This window comes from Salvelinus sp. IW2-2015, linkage group LG8 (assembly GCF_002910315.2).
Source record: "Salvelinus sp. IW2-2015 linkage group LG8, ASM291031v2, whole genome shotgun sequence".
Taxonomy (NCBI): Eukaryota; Metazoa; Chordata; class Actinopteri; order Salmoniformes; family Salmonidae; genus Salvelinus; species Salvelinus sp. IW2-2015.
In genome coordinates, this window is record NC_036848.1 from 19,809,480 (window position 1) to 19,836,416 (window position 26,937).

Here is a 26,937-nt window from a genome sequence, read left to right on the forward strand (position 1 = left end):
ATGACCCAACACACCTCCAGGTTGTGTAAGGGCTATTTGTCCAAGAAAGAGAGTGATGGAGTGCTGCATCAGATGACCTGGCCTCCACAATCCCCCGACTTCAACTAAATTGAGATTGTTTGGGATGAGTCGGACCGCAGAGTGAAGGAGAAGCAGCCAACGATTGCTCCGTATGTGTGGGAACTCCTTCAAGACTGTTGGAAAACTATTCCAGGTGAAGCTGTTTGAGAGAATGCCAAGAGTGTGCAAAGCTATCATCAAGGCAACGGGTAGTGATCTGAAGAATCTCAAATATAAAATATAATTATAATGATTCCATATGTGTTATTCCATAGTTGTGATTTCTTCACTGTTATTCTACTATGTAGAAAATCTAGAAAAACCCTTGAATGAGTAGGTGTTCAAATTTTTGGGACCGGTAGTGTATATCAGAAAATTTGACGTCTAGGAATCAAATGGTATTTGCCTGTATAAAAATAAATATAGCATCAAAGTCACACAAACTATATGCTGACAAATGCCAGGATGGCTAACCAATGCACTAAAATACAAGCAAAGATTTACTGGAGTTATTCATAAAATTGACATAGCTATACATTTGTTCATTGACGTTGACAATATCCTCCACTCTCCTCCTCCAAGCTTATACACAGGTTCTCTGCCTGAACAGTCCATTTTAGGTATGTTCTTTCACTACGTTCTATTTCCCTCTATTTCACTATGCTGCCATTAATGAGTATGCCTAAACCTCTGAGTGACTCAGAGGTGTGGTCGCAATACAATGCATCACTGTACATTGCAGGTACTGTCCAAATCGAATCGGTTGTTGACTTTCTTTACCAAAGCAAGCAATCTTTGAATAGGTCACATTGATATCATCATACTGAAGCTGATAGAAAGAAACACCTGTCTAAAACTTTTGAAATGTATTATGGCAACGCAGTCTTTGGAAGGCACAAATCTACACTGAGCACCCTTACACTCAGAGAAGCAACTTTTTAATCAACGATCTTTTTTCTTTTTTTATATAAAGCAAGCCTTGATTCAATACATGCATTTTAAATGTGATATAGCATGGCACATTTTGTCTGATAAAACATGAACATTTTGTCTGATAAAACATCTCTTATACAGCAGCTAACAAGGAAAGGTGACTATAAACAAATATCCTAGTTGGAACACTGGAAAAATGAAGGATATGCAAATGTTACGGATAGAGATTAATTTTCCCCCCTCATAGGTCTACCTAAATATAGACTAGGCAGAGGTTGTGTGACCAGATTGGACCGCCTGTTCAGCCCCAGTCTCGCCCCCCAGGACACCTCTTTCCCAGAATGCCTCTTCCCCAGAGCTAAACAACCGTATTACCTATAAAATTGTGCCTATAAAATTATGTTCTAACTCAGCATTTTGCAGTCCATAAACATAAGCAGGACACAGACAATATCCTTATCCTAAATGTGGGGTGAAACCAAACGCATTTTAGCCTGCATGACAACGTAACATGTAACTTAGCTCTGTCTTTACATTGCATTGGGGCAAAACAATCACATTTTAACCATAAATAAGATACAACCGTTATTTCGCTTCTCAGTGATCATGCAATACTGCACAATTTGATAGACAGCGCATCAATGAAATAGCCTTCCACCTCTGGGCAGCCAGACTTTCTGTGCGTGTAGGTGCTCTGCGAGTGTCTCACATGAGCAGAAGGTGCTGTTGTTTAGCTATCGGGAAGAGGCATCCAGAGAATCCGGTAATACAGCCACTCCCTAGAGAATACAGGGCTATAAACTTCAAGGAAAGACAGAGTCTTAAGCAACCTAAGGGTTCTCCTAGCCTGGAATCGACACTCAATATCACTTCGTTTCACTATTGTTTCCCGAACTCAGTCTGGAGAAGCTCCAATAGATGGGCAGTTGGACCGTCCACTAGGATGATATTCAGTGTGGATTCCAGGCTAGCAATCTCCAGGTTCCAGTGTGTGTTTTTGGTTTCTCATTTGGGGGTGGGTTCATTTAATAAGGGTATATGAGTGGGCATGGCCTCAGGTGAGCTGAGGGATGGCAGAGGCAGGCTGAGGGTCATCCAGGAAGATGAGGTTGTCGATGGACTTGAGGTGGTTGGGGCCTGTCTTGTTGGTCTCCATGGTAGCCAATCCAAGAGAGCACTCATACCCTTCGTTGAGTCTGGGAAGAGTCACTGCCTCCTCTGACACAAAGCTTTCACCTGTCCAATCAAAGCAAAGCTCGCCTCAATCCAGGGCCCAATAATACAATATGGTTGTGCTTTATTTCACTATACAGAAATTGGAAGGTACTTACAAAGGAATTACATAGTAAAGCCATAAGTACATATTAATAATCTATAAATAACATGTTTTATTTGATTGGGATTCATTAAAACAAGCATGTGTGACGGCACCTGTTTCGGAGGAGCAAGAGGGACAAACAGCTCTTCTTGGACAGCCCATGACGTGAATGACCTTTCCATCGCCACCGTGTTCCAAAACAACATAGAACTTAAACAGAAGGGATAACCGTTGGGGAACACAGTAAGGTAACATACAGTAGCCTACTAGTAGTTTTGGGACACCGCTGAAACAATATTCTCGAAACTGTCTGCATGTGACCCACAAGGCCTTTTGTGATTGGTCATTGTTTTTTCTGTACGGAAGTCACCATTAACTGGGTTCAGACTTACCCGTGGCGTCTTGGGGACAGTGGTCTCTGACATGGTGTCATCACTGGTGCTTGTCTCGCTCATGTCATCCACAGAGGGGTGTTTCCGAACGAATCTCCTGGATCTGCAATCACATGGTATATCATTATGTCATATGTCAACATATAGTCTTGTGTGGCTCACTTGGTAGAGCATGGCACTTGCAATGCCAGAGCTGTGGGTTTGATTCCCACTGGGGACGAGTATGAAAATACATGCACTCACTACTGTAAGTCGCTCTAGATAAGAGTGTCTGCTAACCTGTAAAAATGTCACATACGTGTCAAATCATTCCGGTGGACAAAGAGTACAGTAACATGCAAAGCATATGCATTATTAAAGTGTACATTCATTTATGCAGGCTGTCGTTAGCAACCATGAGCCGTTGTTAGCAAGCATTGCATGATAAAAGACACATCCCTTCATATTATAATGGGAACCATAGGGTATCTCATTCACAGATCTAGAGGGAATGGGGGTCATGTTGTCTTCAGCGCATTACACACGGCAAATACACTGATAGAGAGTAGGCTGTGTCAATACCGACAAGTAAATATGGATGCTCATATCTATGTAAATGGTGACCTGGGGAGTCCTGACTGGTGGTATCATTTTGACAGACCGTATCAGCTCCACAGTAAAGCATGTCTCCACGGCCTACAGCATGCCTCTAGATAATATCACATGCAAAGAGCCGTGAGTCATGAAGGAAAGGATGGCGAAACATCCATTTTACAGTCCACTGTAGCCGTATAGAGTAAGTGGCTTTATTACTTTATTACAGTGGTGTATGTTTGATCTCTGTGACCTGTCTTTTCACCTGGAGAAGAGTGCGTGTGCGTGTGCGTGCATTTGTATTTGAACGTGAACTACATTTTCAGCAGAAAGAGAGAGAGAGAGAGTGTGAGAGAGAGAGCAAGAGAGCAAGAGAGAGCGAGAGAGTGTGAGTGTGCATCGTGTGTCCCCTGCACGCCCAAGTGTGTTGGGTGCATCAGCTAGAAAAACTAAACTGCACAAAGGTACATCTGCACCTGCAGCCAAGTGCGAAAGGCAATTTTGGGAAAGAGCTACTGCCTATTGTCACCAGTGTAGCGTTTGAACTGGGACATAGCTCAGTGGGTCCATCTTGGGGCAGAGAAATRACCTATTTTGATGTGCAATTGCTGTAGAACAAGCTAAACCAAGCATGTCATTGAAAGCGTGCCTCTTCCACCAGGAAGCCAAACGAAAACACCCTCGAAAAGGCCTTGCTTTGTGAGTCAGAAGAACCGCAGAGCCACCGCTGTGTCTCTCTAAGCCACCAAAACATCTGTCAAGAGAATCAGCCACTTAACTCAGTTAAGGGAGGGTGTGTGTGCGTGCGGAATGGAAAGGACGGGAATATAGAGTTTATGTATGCTCATGGCACCTCAGCAAAAGCGGGGCCACACGCCGCCATTTGTTCTGTGTGATTAGCTCATTTTGTATTTCCTCCCCTGCTGTCGCGCCGTCACCTATATTACACGGACCACGCCACCCTGCATTTGATAGACACCTCTTTAGGTGTCTGCAAAGGGGATTGCATACTGTCATGGTGTTAGCCCCACGGAGGGCCCACGTCTTTCATCTGTTGGGCCTATGCTCCCGATGCCTCTGCCTAATATAAAATTTTACGCATCACGTTTACATGGACACACAMACCAACATCGCCTATACAGTAAACACACAGCAAATGGCCCCAGTCTGATAACAATTTGGTCCATTCATTTTGAGCAAAATTGAACGAAGCCTATTTATGYCTGGGGTCTTTAATACACTTTATTCTATGGTTCCAAAAGGGAATAGCTTATGTAATTATCTTGAACTTAATATATAAGTACAGGCTGTAACACTGTGTGTACTGCGTACCACAGCTAGATCTGTTTTTGACCAAATGTGGTAAGGACTACATCAGCTTGTTACAGTGAGGGTTACTGTGGTATAAGACCCACCCAACCAACAATCCCAGTCCCCCCACCACTCCAATTCTCTCTCTCACCCGTAGCAGTAGGTGACGCAGGCAGCGATGGAGAGCAGGGTGATGAGGACCACCATGCCCAGGGCGATAGCCACGTTCCTTCTCTTCTCCTGTTCGGCCTGCTGCAGCTCCCACCACTCCAGATCACTGAACTGACAGCGCTCTCCCATGTAGCCCGAGATACAGCTGGGAACACCACACACAATACTCACTGTTAATATAATACACACATACAGTATGACACAACACAAATTCTGAAGAAAAAAATAACTCAAAACTGGTGTTGGCTGATTTCTGAGAAAAGTTGACCGAATGCTTATTGAGAACAATTCTGTATATTTTGCAGACCAATGCAGAGGCAAACTTTAGAATCCTGTTTGTTCTATATCCTTTATCCCACTGTTGATGCAATCCTTTATCTCACGTTGTTACCATAGGTAAAGAAAAGCTGTATATATGGAACAATAGTGCCACCTACTGGCGTTATTAAGACTGACTTACTAGAGTGAAAATCCCTATGAAGAAACAATATTAACCCCGGACTCCCAGCCACTGTATCTGAAAGGATTGGATAAGAGTAATAAAAATAGTATTTTTGCCCCCCTAATGTTGCTGACAAGTCAGCAAATAACGGTGTTGACCCATGTACAAGGAAGGAAATAGGGGTACTTGCTTGCAGGCATAGGACTCCATCTCTGGGAAGTAAAAGCAGACTCCCTCGTAGAGACAGTAAGTGTCATGAGATGAGGGGCAGCTCTCCACTGTGTTAGTGTTCAGCCATTGGCTGGTGATGTCCATAGGCCTACTGGTGGTCACCCACGAGGACGTAGTTGACAACTCTGCAAACATGGAGAGGGAAAGAGGGTGGAGAGAGAGAGGGAGAGAGAGAGAGAGAGACAGAGAGAGAGAGAGAGAGGAGACACAAAGAAAAAAGGAGGTGAAACAAAGGGGATTATGGTGTCGTAAAAAAAAATGAAGGAGAAGTTGAGCATAATTATCTTTATAGAGATTGTTGCAGTAGTAATGTTTGTTATGATACTGCGTGTAGAACGCACCTTGGCATGCGTGTCCATTACCACTGTAGCCAGCTTGACACTTGCAGCGGTACTTCCCTATAGTATTGATGCATTCCGCTCGCTCATCACATTTGTGTGTTCCCATCTTACACTCGTCAATATCTAAATGGGAAAAAAATAACATGAAAACGATTGTGAAAATGTAAATGACATGAAAAAGAAATTAAGAAAATGTATTTTAAATCATCAAAGTTCATGAGTGAGTGTTCACCGGTACAGTGGTGTTCCTCTCCACTGAAGCCAGGGCGACACTGGCAGTAATATCCACCAGCAGTGTTGACACACACGGAGCTCTGGATACTACACAGGGCCATCCCCAACATGCACTCATCAAGGTCTAGAAACACAACATTACACATCAAGATACACACCTAATTCCCTTTCTGAGTTCAGGAATTGCATTTAAGTCCCTTTAGCAGATGCTCTTATCCAGAGCAACTTACAGGAGTAATTAGGGTTAATTGCCTTGCTCAAGGGCACATCAACAGATTTTTCACCTAGTCAGCTTGGGGATTCAAACTAACAACCTTTCGGTTACTTGAAAAATGCTCTTAAAGGCTACCTGCCGCCCAATTCTCCTAAATAGGAATTGAATTGGAAATCAAAAAGGGTTCACAGGTACACATGTATGCACACACGCACTCACCCACACACAGCTCTCCATCCCCAGTGAAACCTTCCAGGCAGTGGCAGGTGGGGTTGCCTCCGTCCAGTAGACATTGTGCATTCACATCACAACGGAGAGAGAAACAGTCATCCTGGTCTGGAAGTGCCAGGATGTTGCCGAAAATGTTTCAAAAGAACCAATTTCACTATATAAACTGTATATGTAGACAAAATCAGAGTGGCAGCCATTTTGTGCCAGTATGTAATCCCCAGTATTGTTGTTACAGAGGTGTGGTTTTTATCTGACACCATCTTTTCAGGGAAGAGTGTGGGCTCACTCCCTTTGTCCATGTTGTCCTCTGCCTCCTCCCCGTCAGTAGAGAGACCAGGCACAGGGAGAGGCATGCTCTCATCGTTCAAAGTTTTGTTTTTCAGAGAGAACGGGTCTGCAGACTCGCCATCTCCAGAATCTGTAGGAAAAATGATGAGCAGACCAAAGTTGTATCTTTTAAAATCAAACTCAACCTGAATCTTTATGAAAGGTGTCAACTGGGGTTCATATCACCTGTTGATCCGTAGGATGGCAAGCAGCCTTTGCCATCAGCTGATTGGGCAATGTGGGAGTGACAGGAGCAGTGGGCGAATCCTAGCCTGCTCTCGCACACCTGAGCACAGCCCCCATTTCGATAGAGACAAACATTTGCTCCTGAGGATGTCAATTAAACACATTTGGTAAAAGACTGCAATAAAGCAAACATATGTTTTTAACAATAATATTATGGAGTCTCTCTCTCTCACTCTTCTTGCTACCTGGCTTGGCGAGGGGGTGAACCACAACTATGGATGCTGGTTGGACCATGTTGCCATGGAGACGCTCTGGGTTCATCCCCGTCCATTTGTCAACGCTCATGAGCAGCTGCTGCTCCCTGTCCGTGATCCACAACCTGTCCTCAAACACTACCAGGTCAAAAGGTTGACCTGGACCAATCAGAAGAGATAATGGAATTACAATAAGAACATGTATCATATTTAGTTAATATGTGCTATAACCTTTTGACTGTGTGTGTGTTCCACAGAAGCCTCACCTACTTCGTTCTCTGTCAAGACTTGTCGGTTGGAGCCATCCAGGGATGCCGTCTCCAGTACGCCCCTCTTGCTGTCACACCAGTACAGCCTGTCTTCAGTGAAGTCAATGGTCAGACCACTAGGAGACACCAAGTCGGCGCTTGCGATGACCGCACGATCACTTCCTTCCAAAGACGCACTCTCCAACACGGGCCTGGTACCCATATCGGTTCAGAACAACGTCCTAAAAAAACAAAACAGAAATGATAACTCAGCCTTCCAAAATTAACAGGCAGAGGACTACGTGTAGCAAAAATACTGACAAAGAAATATATTGAAAATATTGTACTTGGCTAAAGGATGAACGGCAATTCCCCTTGGTTTCTGTATCCCATTGCTAATAACGTTCTCTCTGTTGATGCCATCGAAAGTGCTGCGATCTAAAGTTGAGAGGCTGAAAGACAGAATACAAAAGTAATGTCCTAGGCCTAGGCTAAAAACAATATTGATAAAACAGTAGATATAAATGGAGTAGAATGAATGGAATAAAACAAACCACGCATAATATAATTAATAGTTTAAACTTCAAATAGTTCAGTGTGAATGTGAATGGCAAGGTAATTGTGTGTTTTAAATTCTGATAATAGCATTGGCCCCAGTACTGAACCCTAGGGTACACTACCAACCCTTGGTCAGTCCAGTAGAGCTTGGCCCCTGTACTGAACCCTGGGGTACACCACCCACCCTCAGTCAGTCCAGTAGAGCTTGCAGTTGACACAGTCCACAGCCAGGCCCTTTGGTGAGTCCAACCCCTCAGTGAGCAAAACCTCCCTGGACCCGCCGTCCAAATCAGCCCGCTCAATCTGCTTCAGTACTGTACTGGCAAAGTACACCTAGAAAAACACACACCTTTTATTATTTTTWATCAATATGCCTCATAAGCATCATTGCCTGACATGGACAAAACAGTTTCACTAACTCATCATTGAGAGTCATGCAGTAACCAGCAATGACCAATAGGTGGCAACAGATCTGAATACAGCTGACCCAAAGTGCTCCATAGTAAATTCAGAACAGTCGAGTGATTTTGCGCTGCAGTTTTGAAGTAGTAAAACGGACTTCACTGTAGATCACTTCTACCTTTGAAAACCCAAAGCATTTCCTTACTTTGTTTTGTACAGGATCATAGTCCAGAGCTATCACTGTTCCCCTCGGCTCCTCCACAAGGCTTTGGTCACCGGTCCCATCCAGATTAACACGTCTGATGTTTACTATGTTGGCAAACAGCAGATAAGGTGGGGGTCCTGAAATATAATGAAATGAAGTGATGACTAATAAAAAACAAGGGGGCAAACATACCTATTTTGGCATGTGAATGTGTGTGTGCCTGTGTGTTTACTTGTATGCGTGGCAGCGTATGTGGTGTGTGTGTGAGTGTGTATCAGTGAGGACTCACCAGTGGCTGTGCAGCGTTTACCGTCTTGGTGGAGCTTGTACCCAGGCAGACAGTCACACTCCCACCTACCAGGAGTGATGGGGGAACATTGTTGACTACAGCCCCCTCGGTCGGAAGAGGAGCAGCCTGGGTGAACCGCACACACACACACGCACACGCACACGCACACGCACACGCACACACAAAAAGGGAGAGATTCAGTGACACAGCCTCCACTCAGTAACACTGAGCAATAAAACCTCCCCCTTGTAACACTGATAAAACCTCCACTCTGTAACATTGATAAAACCTCCACTCTGTATCCCTGATAAAACCTCCACTCCGTATACGATAAAACCACTCGTAACACTGATAAAACCTCCACTCCGTAACACTGATAAAACCTCCCCTTGTAACACTGATAAAACTCCACTCTGTATCCCTGATAAAACCTCCACTCCGTATCCCCTGATAAAACCTCACTCTGTACTCCCTGAATAAACCTCCACTCTGTACTCCCTGATAAAACCTCCACTCTGTATCCCTGATAAAACCTCCACTCCGTATCACTGATAAAACCTCCACTCCGTAACACTGATAAAACCTCCACTCCGTAACACTGATAAAACCTCCACTCCGTAACACTGATAAAACCTCCACTCCGTATCACTGATAAAACCTCCAGTCCGTAACACTGATAAAACCTCCACTCCGTAACACTGATAAAACCTCCACTCTGTATCACTGATAAAACCTCCACTCTGTATCACTGATAAAACCTTCACTCCGTAACACTGATAAAACCACTCCGTAACACTGATAAAACCACTCCGTAACACTGATAAAAACCAGTCCGCAACACTGATAGAACCACCACTCCGTAACACATCTCCAGTGGCTTTAGGAAAACATTTAGTGTAGTAGTACCTCTACAGGTCTGTCCATCCGGCTGTAGTATGGACCCCTCTGGACACACACAGATGGTCCCCTCATCAGTAGCAAGACATCCATTATCGCACTGGGTCATATTGGCCAGACATGGTGAAGTCTCTGTCGATGCAAGGGCAGATAATTAGCAAAGATATAAAGAACCCAGTGGTGTATTGCAGCTTGGCGGACATACAGATTACTTTATTCGAAATTCATGATAATATAATGTTGCAAAGCAGCTCTATCTCAGTTGAAGTGGTAATAATCCAACAAACATGTTATTCCAGAATCAGATGTCCTGTTACTTTGACTGATTTCAATTTTCTTTGCCTGAGCTGACCTTATCAATTGTGTCACGTGCAAAGCATTGCACGTTGAACTTAAACCCCGGGCCACATCCAATGCTCAGGCACTAATATCCTCACTCTCATGCTACAACATCAGTGAACACACTACAGAACCAACAATCACAAATGATTAAGGGCTATGCACGAAGGGTTGTGAGCGATGAAAACCAATGGTGGAGAAAGTACCCAATTGTCATACTTGAGTAAAAGTAAAGACTAAAAGTGAAAGTCACACAGAAAATTACTACTTGAGTAAAAGTCTAAAAGTACTTGGTTTTAAATATACTTAGGCATCAAAAGTAAAAGTAAAAATCATTTCAAATTGGCACAATTTTCTTGTTTAATTTTCTTTTTTACAGATAGCCTGGGGCACACTACAACACACAGGCATCATTTACAAACAAAGCATGTGTTTATTGAGTCCTCCATATCAGAGGCAGTAGAGATGACCAGAGATGTTCTCTTGATAAGGGAGTGAATTGGACCACTTTCCTGTCCTGCTAAGCATTGAAAATGTAACGAGTACTTTTGGGTGTCAGGGAAAATGTATGTAGTAAAAAGTATATTATTTCCTTAGTGAAGTAAAAGTAGTCAAAAATATAAATAGTAAATAAAGTACAGATACCTAAAATAACTACTTTAGTAGAACTTTAAAGTGTTTTATTTAAGTACTTTACACCAGTGATGAAAACCAAATATCCCATAATGCTCCTAACACCACCTAATATAACACTAATAGTAACAACATTTAAATCCAAGGTAGATCTCAATTGTAGGCCTATAATTTGATGTGCATGGAGGCAGGAGCTTGAAGCTGTCACGTGCGCTCCCTCTTTGGCCCCTAGGTCATCAGGCTGCTCATTATGGCACACACCTGTCACCATCCCCACTCACCTGGACTCCATCTCCTCCTTGATTACCTGCGCTATATATGTCACTCCCTTTGGTTCCTTCCCCAGGCGTCATTGTTTCTGTTTCTTGTCTGTGCGTTGTTCTTGTTTTGTATTATGTTTAGTTCATTGATTATTCACCTCCTGAACTTGCTTCCCGACTCCCAGCACACACTTTACAGAAGCAGACACAAAGAAAACCGGAATTGGAGTGAGTTGGAGAGGACTGCCCAGAACAGTGGAGTGGATTTGTCGATGGCCAATGCTCCCAGAGGAGCTATGGGCCTAAATAAGTAGCGTGCATGACAACTTTACTCTCTTGCATATTTTTGGCAACAACAACACTGGACAAAGCCAGATGGTTAGTGGAAAAAAGCCTCTTAACCTCTACGCACCTCAATGAAATCCCTTTAAGATGTCTGCACTAATCCCATCCAAAAAGGTGAAAGTGTAATGAGAATGCTTTCTAAGTCCAAGGCCCACAGTCAACGAACGTGTGTGATGTACCACCGTTACCTGGTAATGCTGAAGTGGAGACYAAATTGAAGCTTTCTGCCTTTTTATTTTACCTTATTTTACTAGGCAAGTCAAAAGAACAAATTCTTATTTTCAATGACGGTGTAACGGCTGTCGTCTTCCTCCTCGTCTGAGGAGGAGAAGTTTGAAGGATCAGAGGACCAATGCGCAGCGTGGTAAGTGTCCATCACGTTTATTATCAAACATAAACTGAACACTAAGAAAATACAAAACAATAAAAGGTGAACATAAACGAAACCGAAACAGTTCTATCTGGTGCAGACACACGAAGACTGAAGACAACCACCCACAAAACCCAATACAAAACAGGCTACCTAAATATGGTTCCCAATCAGAGACAACACAAAACACCTGCCTCTGATTGAAAACCATATCAGGCCAAACACAGAAATAGGAAAACATAGAAATACAAACATAGACTGCCCACCCCAACTCACGCCCTGACCATACTAAATAAAGACAAAACAAAGGAAATAAATGTCAGAACGTGACAGACGGCCTAGGAACAGTGGGTTAACTGCCTTGTTCAGGGGCAGAACTGCCCCAGCTTTCTGCCTTGAAATCTCTTGAAATATGCTGACATAACTTTATTTTGTTTGGAATCACTTATTAATTTATGATTTAAAAAAGTTCAAATCCAACTGGATTACATTGGTTCAGGTGAAGTCATCAATGAGAAACAATCAAAGTAAGAGGCTTATGTAGGTCTACTCATACATTTCACCATTGTGAAATGATGACTAGGAATACGACTTTCCCAAAGCAGATCCTTTGTCTGCACCTCCCAGGGCATATGAACTGATTCCAGAGGCCGACCCAAAATAATGCCGCCGGAGGAGAGAGTGCCGGAGCGGTCTTCGATTGAGGCTTCAGATGCGCACACACCACCCGCCGCTCCCGAGTATATTACTCGCTAATATCCAGTCCCTAGTTAACAAAGTTAACGAAATCTGGGCAAGAGTTGCTTTCCAAAGAGATATCCAGAATTGTAACATACTCTGTTTCACGAAAACATGGCTAGCTGGGGACATGCTGTCGGCAAGGGTGTATGTTTCATGATTAAAATTTCTCTAGGGCATTTTCACGTTTGGATGAAAAGCGTGCCCAGAGTAAACTCCCTCTTACTCAGTCCCAGATGCTAATACATGCATATTATTATTAGTATTGGATAGAAAACACTCTGAAGTTTCTAAAACTGTTTGAATCATGTCTGTGACTATAACAGAACTTATTTGGCAGGCAAAACCCAGAGGACAAACCATTCAGATTTTTTATTTTTTGAGGTCACTCTCTTTTCAATGGGTTTCCAGATTTCTAAGGGACCTTCCTGCAGTTCCTATCGCTTCCACTGGATGTCAACAGTTTTTAGAAATTAGTTGAGGTTTTTTCCTTTGAGAAATGAAGAAGTAGCCATGTTCAGAATGAGGCTCCAGTGAAGTGTACTGTTTGTTAGAGGCGCGTGACCAGAAAGCATGCTACACATTGTTTTCCTCCGGTATTGAACACAGATCATCCCGTCTTCAATTTTATCTATTATTTACGTTAAAAAAATACTTAAAGTTGTATTACAAAAGTAGTTTGAAAAGTTTGGACAAAGCTTACAGGTAACTTTTGAGATATTTTGTAGTCACGTTGTGCAAGTTGGAACCGGTGTTTTTCTGGATCAAACGTGCCAAATAAATGGACATTTTGGATATATATCGATGGAATTAATCAAATAAAAGGACCATTTGTGATGTTTATGGGACATATTGGAGTGCCAATAGAAGAAGCTCGTCAAAGGTATGGCATTTTTTTGTCGTGCCGGGAGGGTTTTGTGTCGTTTTGTGTCGTGCCGGGAGGGTTGAAATATGATGGTCTGTGTTTGTTTGCTTGGTTGCTATCCTCAGATAATAGCATTGTTTGCGTTCGCCGTAAAGCATTTTTGAAATCTGACACGTTGGCTGGATTCACAACAAGTGTAGCTCTAATTTGGTATATTGAATGTGTGATTTCATGAGAGTAAAATTTTTATAGTAATTTATTTGAGTTTGGCGCTCTGCATTTTCACTGGATGTTGGCCAGGTGGGACGCTACCGTCCCACATATCCCAGAGAGGTTAACGACTCATGGTGTAATTGTAACAACATACTCAAGTCCTTTTGTTCACCAAACCAAGAATTCCTCACAATCAAATGCTGACCGTATCGTCTCCCAAGAGAACTCTCCTCGGTTATCGTCACAGCCGTGTATATCCCCCCGCAAGCGGATACCAAGACGAACATCAAGGAACTTCACTGGACTTTATGCAAACTGGAAACCATATATTCTGAGTCTGCATTTATTGTAGCTGGGGATTTTAACAAAGCTAATTTGAAAACAAGGCTACCTAAATTCTATCAGAATATCGATTGCTGTACACGACTGAGTAACACGCTCGACCATTGCTACTCTAACTTCTGCGATGCATACAAGGCCCTCCCCCGCCCTCCTTTTGGCAAATCTGACCATGACTCCATCTTGTTGCTCCCCTCCTATAGGCAGAAACTTAAACAGGAAGCGCCCGAGCTTAGGTGTATCCAACGCTGGACTGACCAATCGGACTACACGCTTCAAGATTGCTTTGATCACATGGACTGGGATATGTTCCAGGTAGACTCAGAGAATAACATTGACGTATACTCTAACTCGTTGAGCGAGTTCATAAGGAAGTGTATAGGATATGTTGTACCGACTGTGACTATTAAAACCTTCCCTAACCAGAAACCGTGGATTGATGGCAGCATTCGCGCAAAGCTGAAAGCACCTGCCACCGCATTTAATAATGGCAAGGCGACTAGAAATATAATCGAATACAAACAGTGTAGTTATTCCCTCCGTAAGGCAATCAAACAAGCAAAGTGTCAGTATAGAGACAAAGTGGAGTCGCAAAGTGGAGGCTCAAAAACGAGACGTAGGTGACAGGGTCTGCAGACAATCACGGATTACAAAAAGAAAACCGGTCCGGTGGTGGACATCGACGTCTTGCTTCCAGACAAAATAAACAACTTCTTTGCGCGATTTGAGGATAATACAGTGCCACCGACACGGCCCGTTACCAAAGACTGTGGGCTCTCCTTCTCAGTGGCCGACATGAGTAAAACATTTAAACGTGTTAACCCTCGCAAGGCTGCCGGCCCAGACAGCATCCCAAACCGCGTCCTCAGAGCATGCGCAGACCAGCTGGCTGGTGTGTTTACGGACATATTCAATCAATCCCTATCCCAGTCTGCTGTCCCCACATGTTTCAAGATGGCCACCATTGTTCCATTTCCCAAGAAAGCTAAGGTAACTGAACTAAATGACTATCGCCACGTAGCACTCACTTCTGTCATCATGAAGTGCTTTGAGAGACTAGTCAAGGATCATTACACCTCCACCCTACCTGTCACTCTAGACCCACTTCATTTTGCTTACTGCCCCAATAGGTCCACAGACGATGCAATCGCCATCACACTGCACACTGCCCTATCCCATCTGAACAAGAGGAATACCTATGTAAGAATGCTGTTCATTGACTACAGCTCAGCATTCAACACCATAGTACCCTCCAAACTCATCATTAAGACTGAGACCCTGGGTCTCAACCCTGCCCTGTGCAACGGAGTCCTGGACTTTCTGACGGGCCGCCCCCCTGGTGAAGAAGGTAGGAAACAACATCTCCACTTCGCTGATCCTCAACACTGGGGCCTCACAAGAGGGCGTTCTCAGTCACCTCCTTTACTCCCTGTTCACCCACGACTGCGTGGCCATGCACGCCTCCAACTCAATCATCAAGCTTGCAGACGACACAACAGTGGTAGGCTTGATTACCAACAACGATGAGACAGCCTACAGGGAGTATCCGAGGGCCCTCGAAGTATGGTGTCAGGAAAATAACCTCTCACTCAATGTCAGCAAAACAAAGCAAAGGGAGCACAGCAAAGGGAGCACCCCCGTATCCACATCAACGTCACAGCATTGGAGAAGGTGGAAAGTTTTTAAGTTCCACGGTGTTCATATCACCGACAAACTGAAATGGTCCAGCACACAGACAGTGTGGTGGAGAAGGTGAAATAGCGCCTCCTCAACCTCAGGAGGCTGAAAAAAATGTGGCTTGTCACCGAAATCCCTCACTAACTTTTACAGGTGCACAATTGAGAGCATCCTGTCGGGCTGTATCACCGCCTGGTAGGGCAATTGCACTGCCCACAACCGCAAGGCTCTCCAGAGGGTGGTGCGGTCTGCACAACGCATCACCGGGGCCAAACTACCTGCCCTCCAGGACACCTACAACACCTGTTGTCACAGGAAGTCAAAAAAGATAATCAAGTACAATAACCACCCGAGCCACTGCCCGTTCACCCTGCTTCCATCCTTAATGGCGAGGTCAGTACAGGTGCATCAAAGCTGGGACAGAGAGATTGAAAAACAGCTTCTATCTCAAGGCCATCAGATTGTTAAACAGCCACCACTAGCAAAGAGAGGCGGCTGCCAATCTACAGACTTGATATCATTGGCCACTTTAAAAAATGGAAGACTAGTCACTTTAATAATGCCACTTTGTGTGGCATTATGTTTACATATCTCGCATTACTCATCTCATATGTATATAATCTACTCTTTACTATCTATTGCATCTTAGCCGCTCTGTCACTGCTCATCCATATATTTTATACTTATATATTCTCATCCCATTGCTTTACTAGATTGTGTGTATTAGGTTTTGTTGTGGAATTGTTAGATATTACCTGTTAGATACTGCTGCACTGTTGGATCTAGAAGCATAAGCATTTTGCTACACTCGCAATAACATCTGCTAACCAGGTGTATGTGACCAATAACATTTGATTTGATTAGATACATTTCTGAAATTGTTTCTTTTATTTATTGATAAACGTGCACCTGTTAAGAAATGTACTGTTAAAACTGATGAGGCTCCATGATGAGGAATTGAAAGGAATTGAAAAACTGAGTGGCTAATAAGGCTGGCTGCACATTTGACTCCCTGACCTACTGCAAATTGAGAAATGATGTGACTAAACTCAACAAAAAGAATAAGAAACTGTATTATGACGCCAGAATCAATGATATAAAGAATGCTGGAAACTTTGGAGTACTTTAAATGAAATTATTGGCATAAAGATAAATTCAACTCCTTCTTTCATCGAATCAGATGGCTTATTCATCACAAAACCATTTGATGTTGCCAATTATTTTAATGATTATTTTATCGGCAAAGTGGGCAAACTTAGGCAGGAAATGCCAACAACGAACAGTGAGCCATTGTACTCAAGTATAAAAAAAAACCAAATAATGAAAGAAAAGCATTGCAAATTTTAACCCTTGTGTTGTCTTAAGGGTAAAAAATGACCCGCCACTATGTTGAACAGCAGAAACTTGAAATTTGATGACTTTTCCTAGAGTGACCCCAACATTAGATAAAGGGAAACATCGCATTTGTTCATATTTCCATGAACGCTGTAAACCACCAGGGTACAAAGACTGTCTTAGGGTCATTTTAACCCACCAGTTATAAAATACCTCTCACCACACACACACCACACACACACACACACACACACAATAAATTGAGATTGTGTGCTACTGATTCAACTCAGACAAAACTAAAACTGTCTTGTGAGTGTGTAGCATCTCCCATCCAAGTTCATAGACAAAATAAAAACTATTTCAGACAAAATAAACATTTCTTAAAAGCATTGTTTACTAATGGAGAATGCAGTCAGAGGCTATAAAGGTGCTGCAGATGACAGTCCCCCCAGTTCTCTCTTTGCTGAAGCCATGAGTGCACGTTTCAGTACCCAACAGGTCGTAGATCGGATTTTTTCAGATGTCCAGGAGGAACAAGAGAACAATGATTTARAAGAGGAGGAGGTATCTGAAGAAGAAGATGGGGAAGAATGCAACCCAGAGCACGATGCATAATCTTCAGATGAAGAAGAAATCCCCCAAGCTGAAAGAGAGACATTTTTGTCAAAGAACAAAAAAATAACATGGTCCTTGTCACCATATGACAACCAGGGCAGGATGGCAGCACAAAATGTCATAAGGATGACCCCAGGGCCCACAAGACATGCAGTTGCCCATGCCCAGGACATCGCCTCAACATTCTACATGTTCATCACACCAGCCATCAAAAAAATCATCCCAGAGATGACAAATTTTCAGGTTTTCTGTAAATATGGAGACAACAGGAAAGGGATGGATTAGATTGACCTGCATGCCTAGATAGGGCTGCTAATCTTAGCGGGTGTGTATAGGTCCTGAGGTGAGGCTAGATGTAGTCTCTGGGACTTGTACTTTCTGTGCCACGATGCAACTGAAATTATTTCACACTTTCTAAAGAATGCGACGATTTGATGACTGTGAGTCAAGACCTGCAAGACGTGTGAGAGTCAAACTGGCGACCATAAGAGAGGTTTGGGAGAAGTGAGTGGAGCGTCTGCCATACCTCTACAACCCTGGGCCTGAAGTAACAGTGAATGAGCAACAGGTTCCATGTCTGTAATGTAAGTGATTTTCACTGTTAATTTGACTATGTATTGCTGTAATATCATTGATTTATGTGATGGTTTTCTGTGACACTGATACTAATTACTGATAGTAATCTCTTTTGTCAAAAGGTCGCTGTCCTTTCCGGAAGTATATGCCCAGCAAGCCAGCAAAGTATGGCATCAAGATATGGGTGGCCTGTGACGCACAATCTAGCTACGCTTGGAAGATTCAAGTCTACACAGGGAAACCAACCAGTGGAGGCCCGGAGAAGAACCAGGGGATGCGGGTTGTGCTTGATGTGACAGATGGACTGAGGGGGCACAATGTCACGTGTGACAATTTCTTCACCTCTTATGAACTCAGCCAGCAGCTCCTGAAGAGGAAGATCACCATGGTTGGCACAATTAGAAAGAACAAGCCAGAGCTCCCCCCTGCACTCCTCGCAACAAGGGGGAGAGAGGCCTTCTTATCAAAGTTTGGAAAGAGGAACAAGAATGTGGTCCTCCTGAGCACACTGCACAAAACAGCTGAGATCAGTGATCGTGAGGACAGGAAGCCAGCCATCATCCTGGACTACAACCACAATAAAGGAGGCGTGGACAACCTGGACAAGGTGATTGGAACTTACAGCTGCAGGAGGATGACTGCCCGCTGGCCCCTGGTCATCTTCCATAACATCATTGATGTCATACAATGCCTTCATGATATGGAACAAGATCAACCCTACCTGGATGCCTGATAAGCGGAACAAGAGGGTGTTCCTGGAGCAGCTGGGAAAGGCACTTGTAACCCCACACATTCAAAGAAGGTCATTTTTGACCCTCAGGACAAGGGGAGTATACAGAATGTTAAGACTACATAAGGGTTCATTTGATAAAGTTAGTGTGGGAGAGGTGGAAAATGTATTGTCATCGATCAATAATGACAAATCTCCTGGCATTGACTACTTAGATGGAAAGCTACTGAGGATGACTCTATAGCCACTCCTATCTGTCATATCTTTATTCTGAGCCTAGAGGAAAGTCTTTGTCCTCAGGCCTGGAGGGAAGCCAAAGTCATTCCGCTACCCAAGAGTGGTAAAGTGGCCTTTACTGGTTCTAACAGCAGACCTGTCAGCTTGCTGCCAGCTCTTCGCAAACTGTTGGAAAAAATTGTGCTTGACCAAATACAATGTTACTTATAAGTTAGCAAATTAATAACAGACTTTGAGCGTGCTTATAGGGAAGGGCACTCAACATGTACTGCACTGACACAAATGACTGATGATTGGTTGAAAGAAATTGAAAATAAGAATATTGTGGGTGCTGTACTGTTATATTTCAGTGCAGCCTTTGATATTATTTTCCATAACCTGTTGTTGAGAAAACGTATCTGTTATGGCTTTTCAACTTCTGCCATATCATGGATTCAGAGCAATCTATCTAATATAACTCAGACTGTTTTCTATAATGGAAGCTTCTCTAGCTTGTGTGGTGTACTGCAAGGCAGCTCTCAAGGCCCTCTACTCTTTTCTATTTTTACCAATGACTTGCCACTGTCATTAAACAAAGCATGTGTGTCCATGTATGCTGATGATTCAACCATATAAGCATCAGCAACCACAGCTAATGAAATCACTTAACAAAGAGTTTCAGTCTGTTTTGAAATGGGTGGCCAGTAATTAACTGGTCCTGAACATCTCTAAAACTAAGAGCATTGTATTTGGTACAAATCATTCCCTAAGTKCTWGACCTCAGCTGATTCTGGTAATGAATGGTGTGGCTGTTGAACATGTTGATGAGACTAAATTACTTGGTGTTACCTTAGATGGTAAACTGCCATGGTCAAAACATATAGATTCAATGGTTGTAAAGATGGGGAGAGGTCTGTCCGTAATAAAGAGATGCTCTGCTTTTTTGACACCACATTCCACAAAGCAGGTCCACAGGCTCTAGTTGTATCTTATCTTAATCATTGTCCAGTCATATGGTCAAGTGCTGCACAGAAGTTAAGCTGCAGCTGGTCCAGAACAGAGCGGCACGTCTTGCCTTTCATTGTATTCAGAGGGCTAACATTAATACTACGCATGCCAGCCTCTCTTGGCTAAGAGTTGAGGAAAGACTGACTACATCTTGTTTTTATAAGAAACACCAATGTGTTGGAAATTCCAAATTTTTGTATGGTCAACTTACACACAGGGTTCTTTCACAGTCCCCAGGTCCAGAACAAATTCAAGGAAATGTACAGTATTATACAGAGCCTTGAGTGCATGGAACTCCCTTCCATCTCATATAGCGCAATTGAACAGCAAACCTGGTTTCAAAAAACAAATAAAGCAACACCTCGTGGCACAACGCCTCTCCCCCATGTGACCTACTTGTTGTGTGTATGTACTGACATGTATGTGTAACTGATATATGCACACACACACACACACACTATATGTTAATGTTTTTAAATGCATGTAAGTCTTTTGTCTGTAATGTATTTTTCGTTATATGTAAGACTGGCTGTCGCCATTGGCATCGACTAATAGGGATCCTAATTAATCAAAATAAAAAATAAACATTTGCTGTAACTAGTGTTCAATACTGAACACAAGATTACCTTGCATTGCACACAATCTCAAAGTCTAAACACATAACATGTACAACAAAGCGCTGTTCTCTTATTGTATTATTGTCAAGAGAAACATTCAGAAGTAAATAACCATACTTTCCAAATCAACAAGAAATTACCACTTTTGGTCAAGGACCAGCAAAGAACTTGAAGGAGAATTGCTTTCTTGCAGAAGTGCTGTCTTACCTTGGCAGGTTTTCCTATCAGGAAGCAGAGCGTAACCCTTGGGGCAGGTGCAGAAGTAGGAGCCTGGAATGTTCTCACAGCCAAGGGAACAGCCGTGGTCCCACAGGCCACACTCATTGACATCTAGGATTCAATTTTTGTATGTTTAGTCTAATTATTTCTTAGTAATCCTTGTAGGTAATCATCCATTCCACACTCAACAATTAATACAATAAATTGCTAATACTGCAATTTCATAGCATCACATAGTATATCAAAGTATAGCAAAGCATAACATAACCCAGCATTGGTGCTAAATGAATGAATACCATACCTTCACAGTAGTTCCCATGTTTGCTAAGGGCAAAGCCTTTAGTGCACTGGCAGATCCCCTGCTCAGCTGGGTTGGAGCACACATTCACACACACTCCTGTACGACCATCACACGCTGCATTAAAAAGGTTATGGAATAAGTTTAGAACAGAGTTCAAGGTTTTGGAACAGAGTTGGACCAAACTTATTGACGAAACAGCTAAAATGCACTGAACTCTGACCTGGAAAGACAGGCATGGAGTCTTCAATTGGCTGGTTGAGGGGATGTACCACCTTGACAGCAGTAGGGGGGTGTGTCATTCGCTTTAGGTTGATGTTCTCTGCCTCAACCCCTGAGTACTTATTGACTTGCCGTATGGTCCGTGAACTCATATCAGTGTAGTAGACTTGTTCCAGGAACACAGACATCCCCAAAGACTGAGACCTGGTGGGAAGAATATTCAGAAGTTAGCAATAATATAAACCGATCTACAAGTGATATATCTAATTATACAGTATACTGCTCTAGTGCTAAATACAGATAGCTGCCCATTTGCAACATGGTCTCACTAGAATATGTCAAAACAGTGATATTTAACCACTGGAGTTATATGTCACCTGTGCTGACAAATGAGTGACATAACTATAATGACATCTGCTTACAGTAGTGGCCTGTCAATGACATTGACAACATTCCCGTTGTAGTCACACGACCCAACGGCACTTTCTCCCTCCAGACTGAACTGGACCCAGAACAGTCTCTTGTCCGTCCGGTCGACCGACAGCCCTCCCAGTCTCTCCGGAATCTTCAGCACTGTAGTAATCATCTCTCCAGCAACATCCGACCTCTGAATACTGGGTGTGATCCCGTCGGACAGCCAGAATATAAATCTGAGGAAAGGTATAGTGGTTTTAGGGATAAGGAAGTGGCCCACATTGAAGACTTGAAATCAGGTAAGAGGGCATGCCCAGACATGCCTAACCAAGTACACATGCAATTTCTGGGTATTGGTGATTACACCAAATGTATCCATCCACATTAACACAAGGTTAGATTGAATGTACACAACACTGAGTGTACAAAACATTAGGGACACCTGCTCTTTCCATGATACAGACTGAACAGGTCAATCCAGGTGAAAGCTATGATCCCTTATTGATGTCACTTGCTAAATCCACTTCAATCAGTGTAGATGAAGGGCAGGATACAGGTTAAATAAGGATTTCTAAGCTTTGAGACATTTGAGACATGGTTTGTGTACGTGTGCCATTCAGACGGTGAATGGGCAAGACAAACGATTGAAGGTCCTTTGAACGGGGTATGGCAGAGTCCGTGCCCCAACGAATTGAGGCTGTTCTGAAGGCAAACGTGGGAGCAACTCAATATTAGGAAGGTGTTCCTAATGKTTTGTCCACTCAGTGTAGAACACATTAGTGAACATTGGAGAATTTCACGTAGGAAAAATACAGATAATCAAAAAATATATGCATCTGTGTACTTCACTTATACCTGTCTGGCATGAAGCAATCGCCTCTGAGGGTCAAAATGTCTCCCTTTTCTCTGACCAGAGAGTGGAGGTAAGTGAGAGGCAATCTGCCAGATTAYACCTACAGGTATGTGCCAGCCGTGTTAAAAGAGGCAAGGACCCTTTAAAGGMCCAGCATTATAGTAACCCACAAACAAGACGGTGGGTAACTCTAAGGAACTGCATTGGAATGTTTGTCACCACTGCTCTAATCTTACTCATAGTTACTTGAGAACATACAGAGATACATGTTGAGATAATGTATTGCGTTACCTGTCATTTGGGGCAACTGCTATGGAGATTGGCTGAGATAAATGTCTTAGAAGAGTCCTCTCGTTTTTCCCATCTGTATCCACTCTTTTGATACTTCCCACTTCTCCACTGGTCCAAATGACAAAATTGTGAACCCAGTCGACCGCAAGGCCCGAGATCCCTTTCTCAGACGAGTGTAGCTTCTGAAAAGGATGCAGTACAGTTGTGGATCTATAACCATTCATGTCGTTGACTCAACCTTGGATACAATAGATATTCGCATATTGACCAGTGACAAATAGGAGGTAATACTTTGTCCATGGGATACGGTGGCCATATTAGGAACGCCTGAGTCACAGTGTCCATATTAGGACAGAATTTTACATTACATTTTAGTAATTTAGCAGACACTCTTATCCAGAGCGACTTACAGTGCATTCATCTTAAGGTAGCTAAGAGAGACAACTGCAAATCACCGTCATAGTAGGCACATTAATCTTCCTCAGTAATCGAGATACTCTTTTCAAGAGGTAGGCGACTGTGACTCTTGTGACTCCGACTCTGTCCTTATGTGGACACCGTAATATTACATTCTGTTTCTTTTTTAAAGGTGATTCATTTTTGAAGGTGAACTAGTAGTATGTAAATGCACCTGTCTCTGTGTTCCATCCATCGCTGCTTTGTAGATGACCCCTGTCTTTTTATCGGCCCAGTAAACTCTCCCCTCTGTGTAGTGGAAGTCCAGTAGGATAGAGTTTCCAACACCGGTCACAACCCTTTTTTGATTCCCTCCATCAAGGTCCATCCGGTATATAGCCTTACCATGGCCGAAGATCAGATAGGGCTCTGGAGCTTTCCAAAAGGAACATAAATTCTAAATCATAGATGGTAGATGGTGTATGATAATGGTCGTTATCCCATCAGACAACCAAAATACTGTATAAACCTGGAGGACTGTGATGTTAGGGATTTCAGAAGTGACACACACTGGACCCACATCTTGAACCGGAAGTAACCTAAGATTTGAAATCAGGTACTAGATGGGACCAACTGAGTTATACTCTGCAGTGCTGCCAGAGCGCTTTCAATGTGAGAATACACAGAGCTACTAAAAAATATTTCTGGGAAAATGTTCTGAAGCTGAATCAATGTAGTATAATATAATACCATAGCAAAGGAAGCCTATAATGTTGCTGTTATACCTCAAATACCTCCTCATTTCGAGTGAGATTWTAGGAGCTGAAGTTGAATAGTCACATTTCTTGTGTCATGCAGCCAAAACTCAACGGCCCGTATAACTAGGCAGAATATATGCATTGATACAGTAACTGAAGAAAATCTAAATGCACATTCCCATTAAACCGCTTGAGATCAAATGAGTGGCATGCAGACGCAGTTTGGACATTTCAAGGTGAGTAAACAGTGCACAGTGTGCAGTACTATAGTGTGGCAGTTTGTAATCCATAGCTGTCCATTTTCTCCTTAATGTCACATAGTTTCCTGACTGAAAGACRTCCAGGGCTGCACAAGTCACGATCGCTATAGAACTTTACTGGCCGTCCCTTTTCAATGTGTGCTGTTCTGTGCTGATACCTTTGTTGAATGAGTTGAATCAATGTTGCCGTCTAAAATCCTATTGATGGCGTTTAACGGGGCGGAGTTCAAGGCAGCTCTGGCTGCTTCCCAATAAAACAGTTGTCTCTTAGCAACATGTGCTTTCATACCCTCCTTTCACATGGTGAACATCCTCATATGTCAGTAAAGACTGTCTTGGACAGTCCAGTCATTGGAAGTTTAAAATCATATTAGCGCGTAACATACCAAATAATGTTATATTTCACTCAAATATAATTACTTCATGCTGTTTGGAAGAGAAACTGTTGACTGAGTGAATCCAAAATCGTATTGTTAAGTGGAAACAGAACATCCGAGACAACCATTGTCTTGCGACACGTTGAAAAGGTTAACAACATGAATGCTAGATGTGTTGTGTTCGATAGCTCTTCCTTTGACCTTGACCCAAAACAACATGCTCATCTAGTCTGACATGCCCATGTCAACACATGGGTGAAGCATCATTATCATGTGCATCCATGGACACCAGTCACTGGTGTTGAGGAATGAAGACAACAATGAATCTCCATAGGCCAGGGGCAGAAAAACAATGAATCATCTGTCTGTGTGGTGGTTCATGAGGTCAATGATGCCCGATGGTGAACTTTAAAAACAGGTCATTGCTAAGTTGCTAGGATACACAATGCAGACCATTCATGGCCATCCTTGAGGGTCATCTTCGTTTCTGCTTTTTTAAAAATCCCCTTAAACAATGGTGGTCCTTTTGTGTAAATCATGCATTTATGTAAATGGGAGATATTTGTGTAACAAGTGACATATGTTGACATCAAATTGGAATTTCCCCCTATAATCTAGTACACCTGCCATGGAAGTGACCCAGTCTAGGGGATAACCTCTTGACCATGGAGAATGCATTCCACAAGTCTCCACTGCGTCCACTACACTTGTCATGATGATGATGGGAGTGGCATGACCCGGTCATAGGGGATAACCTCTCCGGGTGTGAGGGGATAACCCTGAATTAAGCCTCCACTGACACCACTAAAGGCAGGCACTCGTCCAACTGACCAGAGACCAGTACTGTCTACGGCCAGCTAGGACCGGCCCTACCCAGATCACACACTCTGCCCAGCCAGCTCGCTGTGACGCATGAGGAGACCGTCTGTTACCCTCCCACTCACTGTTTTCCCTCAGGGATAAAGGTAACCCTTGTGTAAGGGTCACTATTTACCAACTTGCCACAGCCAAAAACGAAATAGTGTCAGACGTCTTCGGTTACATGTACTGTAATGCATAGTGGTGTGRAGACTGACTGAAAATAGTGTAAGGCTAATGTAAAGGAGAGTACTACCAATACAATGTATCTTGTCATTTGTGAATATTAGACAGAAAGTCAATGCTTGATAATGGAGCTCAATATAATTTGTGCACTGGTACTGGTTATCGTTTACATGTGTCAAAGTGGAAGACTTTAGGATGAAGTTACATTTATTAAAGGTCCAATTTGTTAAACTTCGATTTTTCACAAAATCTAAAAAATAAAAAGTAAATAGACATAACACTATGCTCCTTAGTCCATACAACCAGTTTGTCTTGGTTCTAGAGTGAACAAAACTGGTACTGTACCAACCAGTGCACACTTTGCTAAAGTACAGATGTGAACCCAACTCACCCACACAGCTCCCATTACCCACACCTGACGGGTTCCCAAGCCAACATGCCTTCCCAGGGGCCGCTGAGGCTCCGTCGTTCTGCACTGAGAAATAGACCAGCACTGCTGCGACCGTCACAACCAACATAATCCTGCGCTCCGTCTCAATCCGGGGAGCCGCACTTTACTCACACCAGCCAGGCATTCCTTATCTTGGTCAGACCGTGCGTGCGAGAACTCCACCAAAACTCTGCGACGGTCGCTGATGGCCGTTGGGCATCCTTCTCCAAGGCCCCGGCGTGAAGAGAGAAAGGAGAAGCCAGTTTCACATCCCAAAAGAGGTGGAAAATGAGATGGAGGCTGTGTACACAAAAAGGAGGGTCAATGAGTTAGCCAGTGGATTCTCTGCCGCAAACTAGGCTGTGTGGGATCTTTTGGGCTCCTCACTCTGGCTCCCAGGTTGCTTAGCTGTTTTGGAAGCAAAGTATGAAATTCCGGACACCCCCGTGGTAAATTTTACACATCCTGGGCCCGGCTGAGGAAGGATTTTCCTCGAACAGGAGTCGGTGTCTGAAGCAGAATGCAGAATATGCAAGTAATGAGACAAGGACTGCAGCAAAGTCCCAGAAAACAACAGCAGCTCCTAGTCCTCACCCCACCCCCTACCCCTTTGTGTGTATGTGTGTATGTRTGTGAGTGCGTGTGTGAGTGTGGATTCATTAGCATAGATATCTGACTCTTT

The 26,937-nt window shown here is 43.2% G+C and overlaps 1 protein-coding gene across 1 annotated transcript; it reads right to left on the bottom strand.

The window, feature by feature from the left end:
• Positions 1–1,099: 1,099 nt before the first annotated feature.
• On the bottom strand, positions 1,100–26,789 carry egf (epidermal growth factor). The gene is given in 24 exon segments (XM_023993755.2): positions 1,100–2,229; positions 2,425–2,521; positions 2,704–2,806; positions 4,739–4,903; positions 5,391–5,556; positions 5,773–5,895; positions 6,005–6,130; positions 6,440–6,551; positions 6,685–6,869; positions 6,965–7,105; positions 7,210–7,377; positions 7,485–7,708; positions 7,814–7,918; positions 8,209–8,357; positions 8,632–8,768; positions 8,921–9,046; positions 9,827–9,949; positions 20,901–21,023; positions 21,214–21,327; positions 21,434–21,636; positions 21,855–22,082; positions 22,991–23,172; positions 23,622–23,821; positions 26,217–26,789. Coding segments are annotated over 24 exon segments (3,609 nt in total). The 5' UTR covers positions 26,344–26,789; the 3' UTR covers positions 1,100–2,047.
• Positions 26,790–26,937: the final 148 nt, after the last annotated feature.